Raw genomic sequence first — 17998 nt, 5'->3', positions numbered from 1 at the left:
GGAACCAGCTGATGGGGACAGGACAAGCCCTTGCCCACCTCCTTCTGGCCTTCCCTGGGGTCAGTGAGGGAAGTGGGAGTGGTGGCCATTGGGTCAGCAGAGGTGTAGAGCTGTCCCTGGTGTGGGCTGGTGCCCTCGGGCAGGCAGGTGGACCCTGGCACAGGGGCCTGCTTTTTTCTGAGGGGGGAACTCTTGGTTCTCAAAGTTTACCTGCTTTAGGTTTCTTTTAAGTCAGAGGTTTTTCTTACCCTGCTTCCCACCTCCAAGTTCCATCAACCCAAACTCCCGGGGGCCTCCACAGGCGGCCTGGAGCTCTTCTTGGTGCTGAGTAGACTCAATCCTGGCCATGCCGCTGGCTGTAGAGGGGCCATGGTGCTTATTGGGGCTCCCCCTCTACCCCCAGGCCTGCCCCAGTGGACTCTCAATAAACACTAGCTGAGGCGGTGACCATGGTGTGAACTGAATTCGCTTGAGGGGCCACTCGGGCTGGAGAAGCAGCTGGTGAAGTGGGAAGAGACTCTGGGTGCAGGTGTCCTGGGGTCTGGTCCAGACTCTGCCCTGAATTTGCTTTGGGACCTCAGCAACGTCATTTCCTCTCTCCGGGCCTCAGTTTTCCATGGGTGACATGAGCTGTTTGGATTAACAGCAGTAGGAGTTCTGTAAATATTTTTTGAAAGAAATACACGTACCCCTGAGGACCAATTTGGCTCCAACACGCTAATTCCCCTGCCTCTCCCCACTCCTCGCTGCCTACCCTGAGCTTGTCAATATTTTCTCTGCCTGGGTCTTGGTTTCCCCATCTGCACGATGCAGGGGGGGATTATCTCTGGCCTGCTCATTCAGAGACAGTGGGAGGACCAAAGGGGATGGTTCCAGGGATGCAGATACAGTGGCTAAGAGCTTGGGCTCTAGAGGCCGACTGACTGGAGTTTGAGACGGACCATCTGTGTGATCTTGGGCAGCTTACCTAACCTCTCTGGGCCTGCAAGTGAAAAGGAAGATAATAATAGTACCTACCTCATAGGGCTGTTGTGAGCGTCAACTGAGACAATCCATGTAAGCACCCTGGACACAGGAAATACCTAACAAATGGTAGCTGTTGTTATTGTTTATTATTAGAATCATCACACCTCTGTTTCTGCTATAGGAAACCCTTTCCCCATCTAATTCATTCTCGTCCCACGCCCAGTCCCAGGCCACACTGCCTGTTGATCCAGCATTTTTTCACCGCGTTCTATAACACTTTTTCACCACGTTCTGTAATTGTTCTGTAACAGTTATATCTGGGGCCACTATGTGGCCTAACTTTGGGGCACCCTTCACATCACGTCTTTCTGATGCTGTCCCTGTAGTTGTGTGGTGCACAGCCTGTACAGCTGCATGTGGCAGATCTCATCGGATCTCCCAAGAGCAGAGAGAATAAGCTGCCTGCCCCACTTGTACCTGCTCTGTAGGTGTGGCAGTGGTGCCCGTGGGCTGGCAGGCAGCCCTGGAGAATGGGTCGGCAGACAGCAGCCTTTTGAGGCTGGGGAGCATGGCTGGGTGGGAGCCTCAGGCTCCACAGAGCTCCTGAGCCACCTGATGGGCAACCAGACCCTACAGCTCTGACCCGAAGCACAGGAGGCCCACGGCTGGTCTAGTCCTGGGGCTCTATACTGTGCTTGGTTGACTCTGCAGAGCTCTAGGCTTGCTTCCTTGAGGAGGGGACGGTGTCTTCTTACAATCCTCCTCCTTCCAGTACCAATGTCTTCAATTTAGGAAAGACAGTGGTAGAAATTCTGCATCTCCAGAGCTCATGTGAGGGACCCGGTGGAGTGGGGTAAGAGAGCACTGCATATAGAAATCTGGGAGAATGACTCTTCCGGGGTCAGTCCAGCCCTGGGCAGGACCCCTGTGTCTCGCTGGCACAGTCGGGGCAGCCCAGTGGGTTGGGGCCCATGCCATGGCTGCAGACAGGGGGGCTCTCAGCAGGGCTGGCAGCAGCAGGAAGAGAGGCCCCTTCAGACTGGTCCAGTCCCACTGGCACTTGGGCTTGGCTGGGGTCAAGAGATGTGGCTGCTTTGGGGGTGTCTCCCAAGGGGGATGTGGGACCTTGGGTTTGCCCATCCTGGTTGGTGGTCTTATCTGATGAAGAGGGGGCTGCTGCCTGGCGAGGCTCCTCTTGGGGCAGGCTGCCTGGGGCCAGCAAGAGCCCCTTCTCATCCCAGGTTGGCTTGGTGTGGATGCCTACGGCCTTCAGGATGATGTCCATCTGCCTGGCGTAGTCCAAGTGGCCGCTGACCTGCAGGAGGACAGTGAGTGAGGACCACGGGTGGTGGGCAGAGCCCAGTCCTCCCCAGGGCTCCTGGGCCTCTCCCTCGGCATCTTCACCAACCAGTCACCAATGCCATGACTCCAACCCTCAATGATTCTCAAGTCCAGAGTGGGTGGGAAGCCTCTGGGTTCAAGGCTGCTCTAAAATTTATTAAATAAAGACGAAGGAAGCTTCTCTACAGAATCTGGGTCCTCTGGGGGCAGGAAAGATCCTCCTGATACAGTTGGAGTGGAAGTTCCCGTTCTCTGCCTGCAGCTTTAGGTTACAGTGGAAGGGCTCTGTGGATCACCAGCTGTGGGACCTTGGACAAGCCCCTGTATGCCTCTGACCTCCATTTGCCTCAGCTGTAAAATGGGGACAGTAAGAGTAGTTACATCAGAGGGTTGCTGTGAGGGTTCCTCCAGGAAAAAGCCCCCAGATCTAAACTAGAACTATGGCTAGAAAGATTGCCAGGTACTTTCTACGATTCACTCTCCCCCTTTCCCTTAGTCACAAGAACTCCAATTTATAGCTGGGTACATTCTCCAGCCTCTCTGTTGCTAAGTGCACTATGGTGATGAGTTCTGGACAATGAGATGAAGCAGCAATGTAATGCGGCGCTCCTTGGAATTCTCTTTAAAAGGGGGAGTGCTTCGCCTTTCCCATTTCCTCTTTCTTGCTGGCTGGAATTCAGACAGGATGGCCAGAGCTGTGGCAGCCACCATGAGCCATGAGTTGGCTCACTAAGGATGGCAGAGTAGCAAGACAGGGAATTTTAGCCCCTGAAGGCTATGGAGCCACCAGCCCTGAACTGCCTCTTCTGGCCTTTGCCTATGGGACAGCATCACCTCTTGTGTGTTTAAGCCACTTCATCTGGGCCTTTATTATGGACGGAATCTTCACTAACAAGGGTCAAGAACTCAGAAGTGCCTACCCGCTTCTTGAGAGAAGAGAGACTCCCCTATTTTTGTGTTGGCATATATCAGTGACTGAAAAATAGGGGTGTGATTGGAGTGCCTGATGCCTAACTGTGAAAATGGACAATGGTCGACACACAGTAGGTCCTTAATACATTGTAGGAAATGAGTTTACTGAATATACTCCTTTGACAGGTACTGGCTGCTAACTGGAGATGAAGAAATTGAGGCAGAGAGGTAAAGTGACCTGCTCAAGGTCACCCAGGTGTCAGAGCTGGGGTCTGAATCCAGGCCTGTTCACTTCATAGAAAATCAGGTGTGTGGTGGGGAAGACTTTAAAAATCATTTTCATTTTACAGATGAAAAAGAGAAACCCAGAGAGGGGTGGTGGTTTGCTTAACGACACACAGCACGTGAAAAGCACAGCCATGTGCTGTGCTTGAGATGCTGAGAGCAGAGGCTGCTTCGCTCAAATCTCCTCCCTGAGATGGGGCCTTGCGTTCTCCCCAGCCAGCCTAGGGTGCCTGCTTTAGTGCCAAAGGCAAGCACAAGACAGAACAGTCCTTCAAGGCTGAAGAGGAAGGTTTTTGTCTAAAAAGGAGAGAGGAAAGCACTGGGGAGGCTTGTGCTGGGGAGCTTAGGAAGCAACACAAAGGCTCGGCTGGTAACACCTGCATTTCCATCCGAATCACAAATCACACCGGGTTATTCCAATGACTTTGCAAGAACACAAAAGACAATTCCCTGTACAGTTTTGTTATTTTCTCATAACCTGCTTACTTCTTGTTCTGTTCTTTACAACCACTTTTAAAGAGTGTTCAGTGAAAACACACACATGTATACACACAGAAGAGGCTTTTCAGATCCCTGGGCTCAGGGTGGAGGTCAAGGTAGGGCAGCATCTTTCCATAGCGGGTGGACATTAGTGGCTGCATGGCGCTAGAAAGAACCTAAGTTTGGAATCAGAGACGTGGGGCTTCCAGACTTGGCTGTGTCTCTTTCTAGTAACTGGGTGAGTCTGTACAATGTCCTGAAACCCAGCTTCCCATCTGTAAAATGAGGATCATGACACGTCATACCTTGAATGTCTGCTCTGAGAGCTCCAAGGGCCTGGGACTTTGTGGGAACTATTCTGTTCCACATATGACCCCAAACACTTTTATAGGGACATTACACAATTAGGGTTAGTGATACCCATAGCATGGGGTTGGTGGGAAGAAATAATACAAACCACAAGGCACAGCACCTGGTACACAGTAGGTGCTCCATAAATGAGCTCCTTTTAATTTAATTTTCTTGGAAGGAGGGATAGAAGGTAGGGAGTGAGCTAGGCAGATCCATTCGGGAGCCCAAAATGGCTGCTGAAGCTCTAGCCATCACATCTTAATTTCGGGCCAGCAGAAACCTAGACCCACAGGGACAAACAAGGATGGCCTCCCTATACCTTTTTAATGTTGGTGAAGGGCTGGTACTAGGGCTGGGTGGAGGCAGGCAGAATAGGAAGGGAGGGAGGTGTTTATGGCTACTGGCTATAGCTGATTCCAGATGGAAATTCCACTGTGCAGCTGCCCTAGAATGCACAGCTCTGGACCTTCTTGGCTACAAGTTGGTCCAGGTCTCAGCCAACCCTAGTCCCTGATCTGCCATTCTGCAAAGACCCAGAGGCAGAACTGGCTGGCAGAGTTCCAATTTTACAGGTAGCCAGAGGGATGGGAGAGCAGGAGTGAGGTGGATGGGAAAAGAATCCCTTCTGAGCAGTGGAACATTCTGGCGTGGCTGATGTTGGATAAAGATATCAGCCCAAGACCATCTCCCTGGCTGTCTAGATTGAAATCTGCCACCTGTCCGGATATGCTGGATGTCCCTGGTGCCGAGAAGCCTCCCTGGCCTTCCCACGCTGGTTACGGACCCTTCCTGGGGCTCCCCTGCAACAGCACTCACTACACACCATCGTCTTCATCTGCTTGCATCTGTCTGTGTTCTGATAGACCGTGTGAGCTGAGGACGTGCACACCTCTAACTCACCTCTACTCCCCACATACAGCCCTGTGCACCGTGGGTGCTCAGGGTAACCAGATCCACACAGGATGAATGGGCCTCAGTGCTTCTGGTTTCCTGCCTTGCAAGACACCTTGACTTACCCAAACCAAAGCTGCTGCCACCTGCCTCTGCCTGGTCAACAATTTCCAAGCCTATCAGGTCCCCTGGGCTTCCTTTACCTCTTGGGCCTCAGTTTCCTCCTCTGTAAAATGGGGCTAATAAAGATACATACACCATACACCATGTGGGCTGGTTGTGAGGATTCAACGAGATAATACACGTCACAGGCTTATTGGCCTAGAGTTGGAGGTCACTGACTGGAAGCCACAGAGATGCGTGAAGGCAGACAGTGTGAATGCACTGGTTAAGAGCCCAGGCTCCGAGGTAGGTTCCCTAGTTCATCTGGCTCTGCCACTCACATGCAGTGTCCCTTCCTGCGGCCTCAGTTTCTGTACCTGTACAGTGGGGTTATTATCCCTACTTCATGGGACAGCTATGGGGATCAAGTGACATAAGGTCTGTAAACCATGCAGAGCAGTGTCTGGCACGCTGGCTCTTGTTGTTATTATTGTTATTATTACTGAATGTCTATTGTGTGCCAAGCCCTGTGCTAAGCTCTAGAAGCCAGCTGGTGTTCTTTTGGGACACCAAGACTCCAGAGACCCTGGGCTGTGTCTCTGCCCCCCACAAGAAACCTCGTGATGTGGCCCCCCGGGGTGGCAGAAACCCCCACCCGCTGCAACCCAGTCCCCACACAGGAGAGCCTGAAAGGCGGGCAGGCAGCCTGGCCTTTGTCTGCTCCGTTCACCAGAGATGCCCTCTGCCTGCGACAGGGCCTGCCCCTGGCTCACTCCTGCTCAGGCTTGTCCTGAGATCAGGAGCCACCGCAGACCACGTCTATGTCCAGTGGCTGATGCTGGCATGAGGCTCAGAGGGCTCTGCCCACGTCAGCCCGGCAGGGAGAAGGAAATTCTCCCGTAGAAGGTCCTGTAGGTTTCTGCTCCGAGCACAGGGCAGCCAGTGCTTTGCAACAGCAGTCATGAGGACTCTTTTGCCAGCAACCTCTTTTCCAGCAAGAATTTTCAAGGAAAAGAGGAGGGCAATGCTAATTACCTCTAATTACCCAGAAGAGGAAAGCACTGCTTTTTGTGATGAGCTCCTAATGCGATAAAGAGCTATTGTTAGGCCCGAGCTGGGAAGCTGCCATGAAGGCAGTCTGAGTGGGGAGAGGAGTCTCTGAAGCTGTGGTCCCAGAGGCAGAACTGAAGGTGGACACAGGGGCAGGAGACACGGGAACCAGCATTAAACGAGGGCCTACTGTGCACCAACCATCTTGCATGTGCCCTGGAAGATAGGTGATATCTCTTGTTTCTAGGATGAGGAAACCAAGGCACAGAGAGGTTCAGTCACTGGCCTAAGGTCACACAGCCAGTATACCAGTGGCAGAGCCTGGATTCTAAGCCAGGCCTCTCCGGCACCAAAGGCTGTGCTCTTCCCACTGTATCCCATTCAGGGGCTTCCCAGGGCAGAAACTATCTTTCAGGGGCTTTGTAGCATTTAAAGGAAATTTTCATTTGAAAGGAACGTTCAGCCATTCCTTTTCACATTTGATTCTTGTGGCAGAGAAAGACCCCTGGAGTGGTGAGGCATCAGGTCACTTCTCGCCTTCACTCCATCAGGGTACAGGGACCCTCAAACAGGACAGAGACCCCTGGACATGGGCCAGGAGGCATCACTGAGTCCTGCTGTTTCCTGGTCTTGTTACCCAGCTTTCCTCATTCCCACAGGGAGGTGTACAGCACAAGCTCCGGACCTGGTTTCAGAGACCAGATCTATGACTCTCTGGCTACATTGAATCTATTCTCTCAAGCCTCAGTTTTCCAGTCTGTGACTTGGGAATGCCCAATACCCACTGTACGGGATTGCTGTGAGATTGACATCACGTGAAGCAAGTCTATCAGGGATAAAGATGATCTAAAGAGATGGCTCTAGGGGTTGAAGTTCATGTCTGTCCTGGGAAGACTGCCTCTTGAATTAGGAGTGATAAGTTTCATGGGTGGATGAGTCTAGAAACTCTTCTTATTCTTGGACCAATACCAGTCCCCAAAGCTGCCGGTCAGGAAGGCACAAGACTGCTTCACTCGTGTTGTCTGGTGGGTCAGGACTTGTGAGCTAGGGCCCTGGGAGTCTGGGTGAGTGAAGATATAAGCCAGGACAAGTTGGCCCCAGTGACATGGTGGCAGGCTGGGTGGGAGGCCCAGGGGACCTCGGAGCAAGGTCATGGCCCACGAGCTTCAGTGGCAGCAGTGCCTGATGACGTTCTGGTTTTAAGTTTTGTGCTAGAATCCCCCTGTGCTCTCTTCAACCCTCAGTCAACTTTCCATAAGCATGCAACCCAGCATTAGCTGTGCTGGTGGGGGTGGGTCAGGGTGCTCGGCTTCCCCTACCACGAGGTGCAGTGTGTGTGTGTGCACGCGTGCATGTGTGTGCGTGCGTGCGTGTGTGTGTGTCATTGGGCCAGGCTGCTGTTGAAGCTGAAGGGAGAAGCCAGAGTCCTCCGGGGTGCCCCTCCCCAGGGGAGTTTTCAGATGCCCAGGGAGGGGCCTGGACTGTCTGCTTTCAGGCAGGATGGTGCGGCTGGCTCAAATTACTTATGTGGTACCTGGGGAAATTGGGTTACGCTCAGGAAATGCCTGGTACTTGATAAATGGCAGCCGGCAATGTAATAATTGGAAAACAAAGTTCCTGTTCTCATGAACCTTGCAACACGGGAACTTTCATGGGCTGAGTTTGCTTGGGGACATAACTGCAGCTCACTATCCTCACCCTCCTGGCAGCTGGCACCTCTCCCACTGGTTTTCACATTTACCCAACCGGGGGTGATGCCCACTGGCTTCAGTCCTGCTGGGCTTGAGTCCTGCTCAGCCATGTTCCTGCTCTGTGACCCTGGGCAAGTCCCTTAGCCTCTCAAAGCCTCAGTGTCCTCATCTGTACAGTGGGGATACAGATACTGCAAAAGGTTTAGGGCAGAGCTGGGCATCAAGTGAGTGTCCACATATGAAGCTATTATTAACTCCCTATGACAGACATGTGGTGGGTGGAACAGGTTCCTTCAAGCCCAAAAGATGGCTCTAGAAACTCAAATTAGGTTTGTGTAGCTGCTGGGGTGGGCTCCCTCGAGTTCCATTCCCAGCAAGAATTCTTTTCATTGTCTGCCCTGCCTAGTCTGAGATGTGTAAGAATCCTTGGGGAGTATGTTTAAAATGCAGACTTTCAGGCTTCACTTCCTAGAGACTGATTTAGGAGGTCTGGGCAGTGGGGCTCTGGGATCTGCATTTTCAATAAACTCTCCAGATGATTCCAAGATGGGGGACCTTGGAATACACTTTCCCTGCTCTGTATTCCACGGTTTCACAGCCTGGAAATTGGGTGCTTCTGCTCTGGCCCACCCTGAATGCCTCCACTTGTGTCCTCTGGTTGTTTTGGTTACTTCCAGGAGAAATAGACTGTCCTGACTAGTCATGTCGGCTGGGGGAGCGAGTGGGGGCAGTGGGAGGAGGAGTGGGGGAGGCGTAGTGGGAGGGCAGTAATATAGGGGCAAGAGCATGGGCTCTGGAGGTTCAAATCCAGGCTATTAGTTGCTAGTTGTATGATGGGAACTTTTCTAAGTCTCAGTTTCCTAATCTGTGAAATGGGGATAATAGTGCCCGCCCCAGAGGCCTGGGGAAAATGCCCCAGCACAAGGATGGTGCCCATGAACAGGAGTTACCTCTTCCCAAGTGAATTCTCATGATCTCCCTCCTCTGGGGTGGACTGAGCCCGGGCCAGTGTCCCTGGGACCTGGGTTGCTGGGCTGGAGTAACAAAGTGCCCACCCCTCCAGCCCCAGGAGGGACAGGTGATACTCACCATGGAGGACAGGTCCACGTTCTCCACCCTCTTGTCCTGCAGCAGCACGGGCTGTAGGCCGGCCACTCGAAGCTTCACGGAGGACGTGCGGTACACGAAGCTCAAGAGCCAGTCCCCACTGTGGGCAGAGAGGACGAGTGAGAAGGGGCGGACATCAGCCTCAGGAGGGCCCTGCCTGGCCCCGGGGGAGCCTGGTGGGACAGGAGCTTCTGTGGGAAACCAGGGCCCCGCTGCACCCGTGTATGATGGTGGGAGCTGCATCCACTGGCATTTCGGGAGTGTTGCCCAGGGCGTGGCAGCTCCAGGGAGGCTGCTTTGTTTCCTGCTGGGCCCCCAGAGCAGAGAACAGCGCTGGCTGGCCTGGCGGGCAATAGACGAATATCTGTTGAGTGAGTGAAGGAGGAAGCTGGATGAAGTTCTCCACAGTCTGCCTGTGGCTGGGTGAGCTGCTCTCAGCTGCGGAGGGTTTCCAGTTCCCAGGGTGGGGGGTGGAGGCTGGTCCAGGGCTCCCTGGGAGACGAAAGAAAGGCAGCAGGGCATCTGCCTAGGGGAGAGGACCACGGGGAGCTGGGGCCACCATGCTCCGTGGCTTGGAACTCTGGGTCTGGGCCCCCATCTGTCTTTGAGCCGGAGGGACCAGCTGTGCCTTCTGAGACAGGCCTGGCCCAGCCTGCAGCTCTCCCTGCCCTCGGCCACCTAGGAGGGGAGCACAGCCCCCCGGGGCAGGTCACAGCCCTGGAACGCTCCTCCACTCTAATGGCTGCTGTGAACACCACGCCCTGCCCCCTGCCCCCCATCCAGACATAAACCCTGCACTCTGGCAAGAAGATAACCCCGGACACTCTGTGGCCCGATTCTTCAGGTACCCTGAGCACCGTCCATGGGAGATGTGGTCTGCGGGGTCAGCCTTGCCCCTCGAACCCGTCCGGGGTGAAGCTGGGCCCCTCCCTCAGCAAGTCCATGCACTTGGATGCCTCTGTTCCCCCTCTGCCTCCAGGACTGAGACCCCACTTAGCACACTGGGCGTCTTTTGTTTAGACCGAGTCCAACTCCAGTTGCAGGGCCATTGGAGCCCATCGTTTTTGTGCGCTTGTGTGAAAGAAGGGCCCTCCCTCCCCGCCGTGTGCAGGGGAATGGGCGGAGGGTCAGGAGTCCCCAGCCTGCCCGCATGACCCTCTGTGCCCACAGGCGAGGCCCCAAAGCTGTCTGGGACCCAGGGTGTTGTGGGCTCTCCAGGCCTGACCCTCTGGGATCTCTGGCCACATGGGTGCCTGTGTGGTTACCACCCTGGAAGCCTCTAGAAGGCTGGGGTCCAGAGTTGAGGGGCTCTCAACAGACCTTCCTGCTGTGCCCCACCCTGAGCTCATCAGTCTGTGACTCCTTCTCTGAATCATCCACCAGGTCCCTCGAGCAGAAGCCAGCAAAGCCATGTCCTAGGCCTCCCTTCCCGCCATGGCCAACTTATCACGGAATCCTGCAGATTTGTACTAACTGCCCCTACTCCCGACTCCCCTAAAACCCACCCCTTCTGCTGCAGCCCTGAGATCAGGCAACTCGCCGCCCAGCCCCCCACGGACAAAAGGAACGGCCTCCTCCTCACTCCTGGCCTCACCTCTCTCGAGCCACTGGGGTCTTCTTTCAACTCTCATCTGACCATGGCCCTCTCCTCTCAGAAGCCAACGTTGACTCTCCACTACCCACGGGCCTTCTCTTCTAGAAAATTCCCTAACTGCCAGAGAGCAATGTTTGCACGTCGCAATGGTTATCCTAATATTGAAGGCCCAAGAAACACTGTCCCTCAGAATGACGGCTAAGGGGAGAAGAAAGGAGACTGACTCAAGTGGTTTTATTAACGAATGGTGAGGCTTACATGCATCCAATACGGGGTGTGAGGGAGGCCCCTGTACGGTCCTGACATAGAAAGCAAAGGAGCAAAGTCAGGATTGTTCCTTCCCAACGATCCGTCTTAACCATGACAACACGCTACTTACAATGCTAAATGCACTTATTCATACACATGTAGGGGCAGGACAGGAACATGTGTTAGAAGGTTCCACATACTCAAAACTGTGCTAAGCAAACCACAGGGCCTTTGCTGGCATCCCAGACCCTCTGCACCCAGCATCTGCCTCTTTTGCCTGGGGTGGGCCACGAGCCCACCCTCGGGACCACACAGAGCCAGTCCCACCCTGTCAGTTACCAGCTGTGTGACCTTGGGCAAGTTGCTTGACCCCTCTGAGCCTCAGTCTCCTCGCTGTAACTTACCTTCCAGGGCAGGCAGGAGCGTGCACAGAGATGGCACATCGTGTATCCAGCGCTCACACACGTGAGTGCTCAGGAGGCACTGGGTACGATAATACCTCCCGCTCTGGGCCTCCGTGGGCAGTGTGGCCTCTCTCTTGCTAGGCCTACTCTTCCAGGCTCTGATGGGCTCCTATCCATCTTTTCAGAATTCAGCTTGCATGTCACCTCTCCAGGGAGTGCCCCTGAGGCCTTCCACTTGATAGTATTCATCCTTTGTCCCTCATGTGACTGGTGCATGCTCCTTTTGTGACCTTTGTTACATGTCCTCCGTGTGTCCGCTCCTGGGTCTCTTCTTTTTCTAGGCAGACAGCTTGTTGAGGGCAGGACTGTACCTTAGTGCTGCATCCTGTATCCTGAGCAGAATCAGGAACTCCCTTGGGGGTGGGAGGTGGGTGCAGTGCCCAGCAAGCCAGGCGTCGATGGCCCTCCAGGCCAGGCGGATGCATACAACTGAACCTTGATTCACACTGCGTGACCTGTTGAAGGGTGTGCTGTGGCTGCTCACAGGCCTGGGACCACTTGTGGGTAGGGGCCCTCTCTGCTCCTTCTACCATTATCCCCGCCCCACACGGTACTGGAGCAGAGACCACACAGGGAGTCCCCCGGGGGCTCAGAACAAAACCCTCTCATTGCAGATATCCCAACTATCAGGGAGACAGTCTCACCTGAGTTCACATCCTGGCTCTGTTGCGTGACCTTGGTGAGGCACTTGACCTTCTCTGAGCTTCAGTTTCCTCACAGTATAATAGGGAGCAGCACCACTCGCCCGGCTGGCTTCCAGGGGGTTCGTGAAAGCCCAAACAAGTTAACAAACTTGCAAACGGCTTTATTAATGTACATTATAAATTTATAAACGTATATAGTTTGGGAGTGTTGGCCTGAAGCTCCCCCAAGCCCCTCATTCCACTCCCAGTCTTTAAGTAGGTTTACAGCAACTAAAACACCCCTGGGGGCCAAGAATATGAATTCCTGGTCGGTGCTTAATTTAATCAAGAAATTACAGTTATTGTTTTGGTCTGTGCATTCCTTCCCTCTTCTCTCCTTCCTCCTCCTCTCCCCCTCCTCCTTTTTCTCTCTGGAGAGATGGCTCAGGATCTCACAAAATAATAGAAAACCAAACTTATTAGCCTCAGGTTCTCAACAGAACAGATGGGTTTAATAAGATTTTGCTGCTTTCATACTGCACAAATGCAATTTTAATTCTTTCCCTTTGCTGTCTATGAAAGCATCAAAAAAATCGTGTGCTGTGAACAGGCCCAGTAATAATTATAACCGCTATAGCTTATTGGGCACGTATAAAGTACCAGCCTTCATCTTACATAATTTTTTTTTTTTTTTTTTTTTTTTTGCGGTACGCGGGCCTCTCACTGTTGTGGCCTCTCCCGTTGCAGGCCCAGCCACTCCGCGGTATGTGGGATCTGCCCGGACCGGGGCACGAACCCGTGTCCCCTGCATCGGCAGGCGGACTCTCAACCACTGTGCCAACAGGGAAGCCCCTATAATCTCATTTAATCTCCCCAGAACCCCTGTGCAGGAGGGACTGTTATTCCCATCTTATAGGTAGGAATACTGAGCTTCAGATTTGTTTGTCCAAAGCCACCTGAGTGGTAAATGGTGGAGCCAAGATTTTAACTGAGGACTGTCTGACATCAATGTAGTGGCCATTCCTTCTCTTTTCTTGTTTTTAATTAATTAATTAATTTATTTTAAAAGATTTTTATTGGAGCAGAGTTGATTTACAATTTGTGTTAGTTTCTGCTGTACGGCAAAGTGAATCAGTTACACATATACGTATATCCACTCTTTTTTAGATTCTTCTCCCATACAGGCCATTACAGAGTATTGAGTAGAGTTCCCTGTGCTATGTAGTAGGTCCTTATTAGTTACCTATTTTATCTAGAATAGTGTGTATATGTCAATCCCAATCTCCCAATTTATCCCTCCCCCCACCCCTTACCCACTGGTAACCGTAAGTTTATTTTCTACATCTGTAACTCTATTTCTGTTTTGTAGATAAATTCACTTGTACCCCTTTTTTAGATTCCACATATAAGCAATATCTTCATTCAGTATGACAATCTCTAGGTCCATCTATGTTACTGCAAATGGCATTACTTCATTCTTTTTTATGGCTGAGTAATACTCCATTGTACATATGTACCACATCTTCTTTATCCATTCTTCTGCTGATGAACATTTAGGTTGCTTCCATATCCTGGCTACTGCAAATAGTGCTGCTATGGACATTAGGATGCTCTTTTCTTATTTTTTAAATTTATTATTATTATTATTTTTTTGCGGTACACAGGCCTCTCACTGTTGTGGCCTCTCCCGTTGCAGAGCACAGGCTCTGGATGCGCAGGCCCAGCGGCCATGGCTCACGGGCCCAGCCGCTCCGTGGCATGTGGGATCTTCCTGGACCGGGGCACGAACCCGTGTCCCCCGCATTGGCAGGCGGACTCTCAACCACTGCGCCACCAGGGAAGCCCTCTTATTTTTTAAACTGTCCTTACTTAAAAAATTAAAGTCTCTTTTATTAATAAATAAATAAATAAACACACACACACACACACACACATATATAACTGAATCACTTTGCTGTATACCTGAAACTAATGCAATGTTGTAAATCAACTACATATCAATTTTAAAAAAGTCTCTTTTAAGCCCTACCTCCAGTCCCTGTCCACTCTTCAGGGGTGACCACTGTTATTAGTTTCTCATGGTCCCTCTGGACCTGCCTGTCCATTTTCAGACATACAGATACATATATGCACATGCAGAAACGTTTTCCTTCGTAAATGGGATCATAGTACGTATTGTTGCACTTGCTTTTTTCCCCCTGAACTGTTCCCCTCTTTGCGGTCATTCAGGTTGTTTTAAATTTTTAATTATAAATGAAGTTGCAAGGGATCCCCTTTGTGCATCCATCTCTGTGCATGTATCTAGTACAGCAGGATCACAGAAGTCAGAATCTGTGGGATCAGAAGATTGGCACATTAAAAATTTGGATAGATATTGCCAATTACCCTCCACTGAATTCAACTGCCACCAACAGTGTATGACCGTGCCCATTTCTCCACATCTTCACCAACACTGAATGTTATTCATGTTTCAGATGTTCGATAATCTGACGGATGATAAATAGTATTTTGCTGATTTTAGTTTGCATTTATTTCACTAATAATGAGGTTGGGTACATTTTCAAAAGTTTATTGACTATATTTATTCCATGTTTATGTGTAGATATCCTTTGGCCATTTTCTTTCTTTTTATTTTTATTTTTTGTTTTTTAGGCTGCACCATGAGGCACGTGGGATCTTAGTTCCCTGACCAGGGTTCAAACCTGCATTGAGAACATGGAATCTTAACCACTGGACTGCCAGGGAAGTCCCTGGCCATTTTCTAATTTTTGTTTATTTATTTATTTTTGGCTGTGCCAGGTCTTCGTTGCAGCATGTGGGATCTTGAGTTGTGGCATGCAGACTTCTTAGTTGCAGCATGCATGTGGGATCTAGCTCCCTGGCCAGGGATTGAACCCGGGCCCCCTGCATTGGGAGCTCGGGAGTCCTAACTGCTTGACCACCAGGGAAGTCCCTCTGGCCATTTTTCTTATTAGATTTTTTTTTATTGATTTGCATGAGCTCTTTGTCTTTGTTTCTTTGTTCTTTCTACCATATCCTGATTCTAAGAACTCAGCTTAGAATATGAGTGATAAAGCCATATTGATTGGCTGAACTCCCGTGTCCCAGTTAACGCCCTCTATCCATGGCTAAGGACGATCTTTATCTTTAGCTCCGAACTAGACATGGGCTAAATTATTAAAATCATAAAGACTTTCCAAATCTCTTCTATTCAGTTGCAGGTTCTACTTGGGATGGTTGGGCTTAGATCAAAATTAAAGTTAACTGGCCTTGTGACTTAACTTCTCTGGGCCTCAGTTTCCTCACTTGTAAGATGGGATTAATAATACAAACCCCTTAGGGTTTGGGGCACGATTAATGGAGAAAATGACAACAGCGACAGGATCTGGCAGGTGGTAAGAGTCTAATCTTGTCATATCCACTCCCCCATCACTGCATTATTACATTTTTCATGTTTTTTTGGAATAATTGTCTGTTTCCATATGTGTCTTTTCTGCTGGACATGAACTCCTCTTGTCTTGTTCATCTTTGTAGTCCCACGTCCAGCAGGAGGTCTTGGGCGTGTATGTTGGATGATTCTGAGGCGCCCTTAACCTCAGGCTGGAGCCTCTCCCTCCTCCCACCCTGACATATATTCCTTAGAATCAGGAGCCCAGCACTTTCCTCTTCCTCTAGGTTTTGCCTTTCAAATGATCTCACCTGTCCTTCTGGCTTCAGCTGAAGCTGACATCCCACTGGCCCTCGCTCCAGTTCTCATCTCTCTCAGTTCCAGTGCTGCATCTCCAGCTGCCCTGCTGGACACTTCATGTTCACAGCCCCGTGAGTCAGCCGCTTCCCCAAGTCTCACCTCCTGTCGCTAAATGAGTGTGCACCACACTTGGAGAAAAGCCTTTGGTCTCAGAGCCTCTGGATTCTGGTGTCGCAGACAAGCTTCCGTATGCCTGCCTGGAGCTGCTTGTTTCCTGCCTATTTGCGCTGCTGAGTGCGAGGCTGCACAGGGCTAGGTGGGGGCTTGTTCCCGTTGAGGTTCGAGCTAGTGCCTGGCACGAGGTTGGCGCTTTTTTCTTTTTTTTTTTGCGGTACGCGGGCCTCTCACTGTCGCGGCCTCTCCCGTCGCGGAGCACAGGCTCCGGACGCGCAGGCTCAGCGGCCATGGCTCACGGGCCCAGCCGCTCCGCGGCATGTGGGATCTTCCCGGACCGGGGCACGAACCCGTGTCCCCTGCATCGGCAGGCGGACTCTCAACCACTGCGCCACCAGGGAAGCCTGAGGTTGGTGCTTTGATGCTGATGCTGATAAACGGTAACACCACCTGTCACTCACGGAGCAGGCACGCCCCGTGGGCAACTCTGTAAATTGCTGGACTATCATTGTAACCCTGGGGGGAGTCACTACTATTATCCCCCCTTCACTGATGGAGAAACTGAGGCCAATGTTCAGACCCAGGTCTGTGCGGTTCCAAGTCCCAATTCTCGTGTGTACACCGTCACCTCCCTCCTTTGCCTCACTTGGAGGCTGAAGGGCCCAGGCAGCTTCTCAGGCCAACCTCCTGAGGTCTCAGCGGTGGCCTTCATCTTCTCTTCTTCCCCAGAGTCGAGGGCATGGCTTTGGCTGAAACCTCTCAAGTCCTTCTCAAAGCCAAGCCCAGGGATGCCTCCTTTCCAGCCCCACAGCTGTCAGTCGTCACAGCCCCCCTCTCTCGCAGGAGGCTCTGTCGTGTGGTGTAGGTGCTGGCTCCCCCATGGCTGTCAGCCCTGCCCCAAGACACTGCTCTGAAAGCTCAGCCTGGACACTCCCCACCCGCTTCCTGCGCTGCCGGATAACCCACACACGAGCTCCTCAGTCGGCATCCAAAGACCCCCCATTTAGGGCCCAATCTTTGCTTCTCAGTCTCATCCCACTCACCCTCTTCCCCCAGATCATGGGGACCAGCCTGGCCTCTCGTGTCATACTGTAAACTGCTCTCAGGCCCGACACAGGGAAATCTTTCTTAGGATCGGTCCCTGCTGTCCATCATCCTATGGGGATGGATGCTGCCCAGGTCAGAACACCTGGCCCGGGCCTTGCTTCTAGTAGGGCTGGTGTCCTCCCGGTCCCTGGGATCCTCCAGGACAAGGGCCTGGCCTCCAACATCTGTGTCCTGGGCACACTAGGTGCTCAGTAAGCCCTGTCACCTCCTCACAGGCACAAGGTTTGGACAGACCTGCAATAGCCATTGATGATCCTCCCAGATACCACCTTCCGGAAAGGCTCCCAGTGCTTGGCTTCTCCTTCCACGGGCGCGCCCAGCAGGACAACATCCTCGATGATCCCTTGGCAGTCTGGAGAGAGACCCCGGAAAACACTGTCAGCACCCCTGGCCACAGCGGGTCCTGAGAGCAACTCTCCAATAGTGGTGGAGGAAACAGATGTCACGTACACGCGCACACACGTGCATATGCACACCTGCACTCATGCAGACATGCACACGTATGCTCAGGCACCTGCGCAAACACATTCGTGCACACAAACACACACATGCCCACACAGTACGGTGGCTTCCATTTACTGAGTTCCAGGCCCTCCAGTGCCCGATCTATTCCTGCAAAGCATCATCATCCCCATGTTAGAGTTAAGGAGAACCAAAGGCATTTTCAAGATCACATGGCCAGTAAGTGGCATGGCCCAGATTGGGACCCAGGTCTATTTCCACCCTCCATGAAGCTCACAACTGGCCGTGGCCTCAGATGGGGTGTCTCCCTTTAGAAGGGACTGATGGCCCCTAACACATGGCACGTGCCAGGCAGGAGACACCACAGTCTTCCTCTGCAGTAGGTTCTCGGGGGTCTGTACAGCCTGGCGGGAAGGTGGGAGTGGAGAGGAGAGGGGGGCTCAGGATGCTGGGACACGGAG

The 17998-nt window shown here is 52.1% G+C and overlaps 1 protein-coding gene across 13 annotated transcripts in view; it reads right to left on the bottom strand.

The window, feature by feature from the left end:
- Positions 1 to 1101: 1101 nt before the first annotated feature.
- TMCO4 (transmembrane and coiled-coil domains 4) overlaps positions 1102 to 17998 on the bottom strand; it is a 99004-nt gene continuing 82107 nt past the window's right edge. For 8 of the 13 annotated variants that reach the window (XM_081226729.1, XM_081226728.1, XM_081226731.1 and 5 more), the window contains 3 exons: positions 17310 to 17427; positions 9159 to 9276; positions 1102 to 2281 (listed from right to left, as the gene is read on the bottom strand). In XM_081226729.1, the coding sequence (XP_081082855.1) occupies positions 1868 to 2281; positions 9159 to 9276; positions 17310 to 17427 (650 nt within the window). In that variant the 3' untranslated portion in view covers positions 1102 to 1867. Of the gene's footprint in view, positions 2282 to 2312; positions 2659 to 9158; positions 9277 to 17309; positions 17428 to 17998 lie in introns of those variants that run through there. The other 5 variants (XM_081226716.1, XM_081226722.1, XR_014015237.1 and 2 more) reach the window with 5 other exon arrangements.

Source organism: Mesoplodon bidens (assembly GCF_964165515.1).
Source record: "Mesoplodon bidens genome assembly, chromosome: 2".
Classification (NCBI taxonomy): domain Eukaryota; kingdom Metazoa; phylum Chordata; class Mammalia; order Artiodactyla; family Ziphiidae; genus Mesoplodon; species Mesoplodon bidens.
The sequence above is the reverse complement of the archived record's forward strand: the minus strand, read 5'-3'. Positions and strand labels throughout refer to the sequence as shown.